General features: G+C 54.4%; 1 protein-coding gene across 1 annotated transcript; it reads left to right on the forward strand.

Moving 5' to 3' along the window:
* Window positions 1–993: 993 nt before the first annotated feature.
* LOC136993308 (small ribosomal subunit protein eS4) lies at window positions 994–6,577 on the forward strand. Its single transcript, XM_067304479.1, has 7 exons — window positions 994–1,056; window positions 1,265–1,342; window positions 2,049–2,229; window positions 2,909–3,006; window positions 4,949–5,120; window positions 5,621–5,778; window positions 6,414–6,577. The coding sequence occupies exons 1-7, from the start codon at window positions 1,054–1,056 to the stop codon at window positions 6,513–6,515; spliced, it is 792 nt and encodes a 263-aa protein (XP_067160580.1). The 5' UTR covers window positions 994–1,053; the 3' UTR covers window positions 6,516–6,577.
* The last annotated feature ends 623 nt before the right edge of the window (window positions 6,578–7,200 follow it).

The following is a 7,200-nucleotide window of genomic DNA, read 5'->3' on the forward strand; positions in this document are numbered from 1 at the left end:
CTCTGGGGCAGGGGGTTGGACGGAGGCTCTGAGCTGTGGCTGTTGGCATCATCACAGACACTGGTTTGTGGCACGTCCCGCATGGGGCAGGCTGCCCACCCGGCCATCCGCTGCTGGAAACTGTCCCTAGCTGGGGCTGCTTCCTGCAGAGAGGCGATGGGGCACCGCGCAGGCCGGGACTGGGGCCCATGAGAACCCCCCCCCCCATAGGCGGCACACCCCTAACAGGTGGGCGTCACGGGAAACAGGGCTGTTGGGCAGTCAGCAAAACTGTCCCGTAATAAAAGACCTCATGCAGCCATCCCCGGCTCCTGGAGTCACGCAGTCAGGGGAGGACACCCCTTGTGTTCAAAAATCAGCTCAGATCTGAGGGAAGGGATTATCTGGAGCCCAAGAGGAAGAAAAAAAAAATCCCTGTGGTGCTAAGCTGCAGCTTGGGGACGGGCAGGCGCACGGCTTCCCCGCGGATGTGGGGACCGGGGCCTGTGGTGAGCATTGCCCTCGCCTCCCCTGGGCCCGGCAGGAGCCGTCCTGTGCCACGGGCCCCTCCTGGGGTCCCACCCTGTGCTGTGGCAGGGGCCTGGCAGCTGGGGGCCGGGTGGGCTGGAGGGGGCCAGCGGGCGCCCTGCGGCGCTGCTTTGGGGCCCGGCTCCCTGGGCCGCGCCGGGGGCTGCTGCACCCACGGGTGCCCCTGGCTCCCGGTGCCCGCGGGGGCCTGGGGATGGGGCAAGCGCCAGGCCCCGGCGCGGCCCCTCCACGCGCCAGCCCCCGTCTCCCCGGGCGCGTGGGGTCCCACGGAGGGCTGGGTGGACACAGAGAGGTAGCTGGGGGGAGCCGGTGCGGATCCCCCCGCCCCGCCGTTGATTGCGGAGCCGTAATTAAAAGGGGCGGGGGGGGGGCTGCTGCGGGAGGCGGCGCTGGAGCCCGCCGGCCGGCAGGGGGCGCCGCCTCCCCGCCCGCCCTCCCCGCGCTGACCCCGGGCGGCCGCCGTCGTGCGAGCGGATATCCGTGGCGCGCCGGAAGCGGCGGCCCTTTCGCCGGGAGAGCGCAGCCATGGTGAGGCCGCTGCGCCGCCGCTCCCGCCCCGCCATCCGCCGCCATCCGCGCTGCCCCGCGGCTGGGCCTCTCGGGGGGCGGCGGGAGGGCGGGAGCCCGCTGGGGGAGGGCCCCCACGGGCAGCGGGCCGGGGCCGGGGCTGGGGAAGGGGCCCCGCTCGGGGCCTGGCCGCGGCCGCTGTTGGTCCGTAACGTGTGTCCTTCTCTAGGCCCGCGGCCCGAAGAAGCACCTCAAGCGTGTGGCGGCGCCGAAGCACTGGATGCTGGACAAGCTGACGGGCGTTTTCGTAAGTGCGGGGGGGGGCTGGGGCCGCCCCGGGCGTGGGAGCGGACACTCAGCCGCCACGCTGAGGCCAGCTTGAAAGCAGCCCCCGGGGGGCCTGAGGAGGGAGCGGTGGGGGTGTGCACTACTGGGCATCGCTGCCCCTCACAACTTATAGAGGAGGATCCGTGCTGTTTGTTTTTCCTTTCCTGCTGCTTTTCTGTGTGGGTTTCTATAGAGGAGCTTCTTGCTGTGTGCTGGGTGACAGGCAGGAGAAAAACCCCATCTGAAGCATTTTGTGAGAAGCGCAGATGGGATCTGTCTGTCTCAAGTTCTGCTCAGCTTCCTTGTAGCTTTCTGCTGCTTTCCCCTGCACCACTTTACAGTCCAAAAGGATGAGTGGGCCCTGCTTTGGGTGAAGGGTTTGCAAGACAGGTGGGAAACATCCCATATGTTTGCTCAAATGTGCATTTAAGGTGATGGTGGTGAACTGAGGCAGTTTGGTAGTGTAATGGGGAAGGGGGTATCTGCTATCAGATATTCTGTGAGTAGCTCTTCTGTTTCCTCTTGCTCGTAAGGACTAAAGCAGTGAGGTAGTAAGGCCTGGGCTCTCTGCAGCAGTCGTCAGATGTCCTGAGAGGTGTTGGAGTGCTTTTATTCCTATGGAAAGTGACGCTTGATAGCTGCTGGTACGTTTGAGCAACCAGAGTAAGACTTTTTTCTGTTTGCAGGCACCCCGTCCATCTACAGGCCCTCACAAGCTGAGGGAGTGCCTTCCACTCATCATCTTCCTGAGGAACAGACTGAAGTATGCCTTGACAGGAGATGAGGTCAAGAAGATCTGCATGCAGAGGTTCATCAAGATAGATGGCAAAGTTCGCACAGACATCACCTATCCTGCTGGCTTCATGGGTTAGTGAAGAGGGTTGGGGCACATACTAAATTTGGTGAGCAGTTGTGGAGGATCCACGCCGGAGCAGGTACACCCCTGAAGGGACTGCAACCTGTGGAGAAACCCACGCTGGGTTTTTGTCCCCAAAGTCAACGTTTTTATTTATTATATTATTTAGAATCTTTTCCTTCAGGGACATGTGCAAGGCATCTGCTCTGCAAAAGGAATGCTGATGTTTTCTCAGTTTTCTGAATGCCATGACCTCTTCTCAGGAGACTATTAACAGTTTTGCTTCCAGTTCTCTGACTGGATCACCAGTGGGGAGAGTGCTTCTACAAATGCATCCTAGTTTCAGAACTTATTGAACAAATTGCATAAAGCTGCTGCTCCAGATTCTCTTGGCATGACAAGTGACTATAGCTATTAGCTTCTCTCTCTTGACCTGTTTATTGCTGTGTTTTTCCTTTGTTGGAGTAGACTGGTAAACTACAGATATTTCATGGGGCTGTTCTGGTACACCGGGGGGAATGTTTTGTGAGGCTGGCAAGATTTGGAGGAAAGGTGCTTTCTAAGTTTGCCTGAAAAAAACTACATAAGCAGTTGTTACAATTTCATTTATAGTTGTGCTCTGCTATGAATATCAACTGTATGTATGAATACTTAAGTGTTAACTCATTTTATTTCTATCTCTGAAATCAGATGTCATCAGCATTGAGAAGACAGGCGAGCATTTCCGCTTGGTGTATGATACCAAGGGCCGTTTTGCTGTTCACCGTATCACAGCTGAAGAGGCCAAGGTGAGGGGCTTGATCTTGGTGTAAACGTGGACCACACTGGGTTTTGCTGGGGCAGTGTCTCATGTCTGGTATCTCCTGAATAGGAGCTGTTTTCTCTTTTCCCTGAGAGCTCAGTCTGTGACACCTTTCAGGAGACTGGGGAACATCTCCTTTCTTGGTTAGGGTATGGAGTCTTCAAGGAGGAAGGTCTGTAGGTGATGTGAGGGCAACTTACAGCCCTCTGCGTAGGGGTGTTTGGTGCTTGAGTGATTGCTGTTGGCATGGGTTGGAGTCCTTTTACGGGCAGTTTTCTCCAAGCCCTTTTAGGTTGATGGGCATGGCTTTACTGTGGTTTAGCAAGCCTTAATGTAGAGCAGCACAAGGTAACAGTGATCAGAAACTGTGGAGACCTCGTTGCTGCTGTACTGCCCGTGGTGCAAAAGCCAGACTGTCTTAATTGAAGTTTTGCCTTGTGGGCCCCTGAGGGTCTGATGATAGTGGAAGTGCTGCCCTGGCTCTGCCTCCAGCTGGACAGTGGGGGCCTTTCTGTGTCATACCTGCATGTATGTTGCTGCTTCAGTATTCTTGCAAGCAACAGGTTAGTTCTTGGATGTGCTGAATGCTTGCAGTACTTGAACGGACAAAAGCATTTGAATCCTAGGACCACTTTGATACAACACAAAGCAAAGCTGCTGCTTGTGCGTCTTTCAGTTGAGCAGTTAGAAGTGGAGTATCCAGCATAAAAGGCTCTGCAGGCATGAACTGCTCAGAGACAGAAATGAGGTGGTTCTGGAAACAAGCTTGCCCCCAGGCAGGAGCTGGTTTCCAGAGGCAGTTACTTGATGCTTTGAGTCTTGTTGATCGAGCAGTGACAAGCTTCATACACTTAGCTTTTTGGTTGAAGCTCTGAGGGGCTGTGTGTGCACACACAGCTTGTCCCCTTTATGGTCATCCAGAGGCAGAAAGGGCCTTAAGTTGAATGGAACAGGTTGAAGCAGTACTAGTTGTGAGGACTTTGCTTTGGCAGTGCTTTTCAAAGCTTGCTTGTGAACTTCTGGACCGGCTTTGGTGTTGAAAAGGGTTCTTGAACTCTTCTAGAACAGACGCAGGAAGGTATTTATAAAACTGCCCTCTGTCTACAAGTGACTCCTCTGTACAGTTCCTCAGCCCAAGTGTGTTGGTGTTTCTAAGCTGCAAGCCTGCACTCTGGTTCATGTGCCCCAAATGGAAGGCTATACAGGCACACAGCGATGCTGAGGGGAGGGCTGTCTGGTGGGCTGCTATGCTCTCTCTGGCTGTGCTGGGAGTGGCTCCGGCATGTGTTTGTGGCCCTGGGATTTATTTTTCTCTCTGGCTACCAATCTGTGTTGCACCATGAGTCCCAATGTGGATGTGAAGGAGTTCAAGTTAAAGGCTGCAGGGAGAGCAGACTGTCTTTGAGAAGGGGTACAGATTTCTTGTAGGCCCTGTGGAAAGGCAGCCTTTGCCTCCCCTGTGTGACCAACAGGGCTTTCAAAGCAAAATAAGGCAACTCCACCTTTGCATATGCTTTCCTAGGAAAATGCATCCAGTGTTTGCAGGGAGACCCGAGCCCTGAGCGGGAGTCTTCAGAAGGGTTGGCATTTGTTTGCAGTATCAGGTTGTGTGCTGGTACTGATATGATTTCTTGGGTAGCTATAGAAAGCTGTTCCCAAAACACGGGTATTTTCTGGTGGGGCCGTGGCATAGTTGCGTGGCAGCCTTGCGAGAGGAATTACTGGGGCTGTGAACTGAGCAGCAGTGAGTTGCTGTCTGGTCTCCTCTGGGGATCCCAAGTCCTGAAATGTGTCGGAATGCTTTGCTTGGGGACTGAGGCCTGGTGTGACTGGCAGGCTTTCTGAAGGGGAGGACATGTGCGCAAGAGTGCCCTGGGCTGTGGTGCAGCTCTCTGCCTCAGCTGAGCAGAGTTGGCTTTTGTTTGCAGTACAAGTTGTGCAAGGTGAGGAAGATCTTTGTGGGCACCAAAGGAATCCCTCATCTGGTCACCCACGATGCCCGCACCATCCGCTACCCAGACCCCCTCATCAAGGTGAATGATACTATCCAGATTGACCTGGAGACAGGCAAGATCACAGACTTCATCAAGTTTGACACAGGTAGGTCTCACCTCCTCTGTCTGTAAGGTACTGTGTTCTCCAGAGGCATTGCTGGTGGAGAGCAGTGTGGAAGTTAGCTGCAGCTGCTGGGCACCTTCCCTTTGAAGCAGAGATGGCAATGGTGGCAGCCTTGTGAATGGCTTTGTTGTTTCTATGAGGCATCTCCAGCTATAACTGCAGTTGGGATTCCTGTTGGAATGAGGATCTGTCAAGCTACTTGCCCAGTAGTAAAAAAGGCCTTTCCTTGGTGTTCATGCAAGTGATCAAGTGATAGGGAATGTTTTTTATAGGCCTTGGGGCTTCACTGGAGCGTGCCAAGGTTCCCGCAGGATGTAGGCATTAAAAGTTGTGCCCTTGTGTTCTGGTGGCCGCTTTGTGTCCCTGTGCTGCTCTGCCCATGGCGTTCTTCTGCAGCAGTGCTCCTGAAGGACCCGTGTGGAAGTGGTTCATCTTGGCACCTTGTGCAAACTCTTGTCTCACCAGCCTTTCCTTTGCCTTAGGTAACCTGTGCATGGTGACTGGTGGTGCCAACTTGGGCCGTATTGGTGTGATCACCAACCGGGAGAGACATCCTGGCTCATTTGATGTGGTTCATGTGAAGGATGCCAATGGCAATAGCTTTGCCACCAGACTCTCCAACATCTTTGTTATTGGCAAAGTAAGTGTGCACAAACAAAAGGAGGATTGGTCCCCTCCTGTTGTTGGGGGCTGCTGGCTGAAGATGGGAGTTGTTCCTGTCTTCTGTAGACAAATGCCTTCCCACTCTGGATGCCTGCAGAGTGAAGCTCCAGTTGTGGCATCAGCCCTGGCTCTGTTGCCTGTGGTTCTGTCTTCTGCAGGCTGATGGGTCTGGGAAGGGGAGGTTGCTGTAAATTTAGAAGGGATGGCGATGTTTTCAAGAAAAAGCCGTGTGGCTTTTTAAAGCACGTTAAAGTTTGGAACTGTGCCTTTCAGGTGGTGATGCAGTCTTGGCAATGACTCGAACTGAGAGTCCCGAGAGGCCTTTTCCTAAGACTTCTTCTGTTGCCACCCTTTGTGGCCTCTTTTGTTCAGGCTCTGAAAGGGCTGTTTTGGTTTTAGCTAAAATGCCTTCCTCAGGGATGTAAATAAAGCAGTAGTAGACTTTTACACTGCAGTTCCCCACTGGGCTTCTATTGGGCAAATGATGTGGCTATTTCTGTCTGGCCAAGCTCCAGGAGGATCAGGATTTTGCTCCTTTTTCTCCCTGGGAGGGCAAGCTCTGTTCCTCTCTGGGTTTCTTGGTATGATGTGTTGTCTTCTTCCTTGCTTCAGGGCAACAAGCCTTGGATCTCCCTGCCCCGTGGAAAGGGGATCCGCCTGACCATTGCTGAAGAGAGAGACAAGAGACTGGCAGCCAAGCAGAGCAGTGGGTAACTCCAGCTTAGGCGCAGCAGCAGACCTTTCTATTTGTCAATTAAACTGTTTACCAAACTGAAGTTTGTAGGTGTTGTCCTTCCTCTGCACTGAGTCTTGTTCAGTCTCGGTCTGAGAGCTGACTACTCTGCTGGCCTCCAGGGACAGACCTCTCCCTCCTGTTCGGTCCTGGAGGCTTGTGCTCCATCGGCTATAGTCCCAACCATGGATGCTGTCTGGAAAGACATGTTGGCAATGCTATGACTCTTTGCAGGAGGTCTGTCCCTTCCAAACAGAAAGGATTTATTTGGGAATGACTGGCTGCTTTTGCATGGGTGCTGGGCCCCAGTGGGGAAAAAATATCAGGAGGTGTAACCCAACTGGCTTGAGGTGGTGGCAGAAACCCTATTTGCCCTGCTGTTGCATTGCTGCCTCTGCCTGTGGGCAGAACCAAGGGGCTAAAGCTATGGAAGGGGCTCAGACCTCACATGGCAGCAGAAGGGTTGCGGGGGACTCAAGTATGGCGAGTCCGAAGGGACAAAGCACCTGGCGTGTTTTGTCCATTGTTGCCGGGAGTGGGGGGTGGGGGGGGGGCCTTCCTACTGTGGGCTGTCAGTAACATTAGGCTAGGCTGGTCCTGAGCTTTGCTGGGGGATTCCTTAGCTCGCAGCTTACCTGGGGAGGGATGGAAACCCAGAAGTGCTGG

The sequence above is a fragment of the Apteryx mantelli genome, chromosome 13, assembly GCF_036417845.1.
Source record: "Apteryx mantelli isolate bAptMan1 chromosome 13, bAptMan1.hap1, whole genome shotgun sequence".
NCBI classification, from domain to species: Eukaryota; Metazoa; Chordata; class Aves; order Apterygiformes; family Apterygidae; genus Apteryx; species Apteryx mantelli.

Excerpts from the sequence above, each read along its gene's own strand:
- LOC136993308 (XM_067304479.1), top strand. Across the intron at positions 1,343-2,048 it reads ACAAGCTGACGGGCGTTTTC|GCACCCCGTCCATCTACAGG; the intron begins GTAAGTGCGGGG and ends TTCTGTTTGCAG. Across the intron at positions 3,007-4,948 it reads TCACAGCTGAAGAGGCCAAG|TACAAGTTGTGCAAGGTGAG; the intron begins GTGAGGGGCTTG and ends TTTTGTTTGCAG.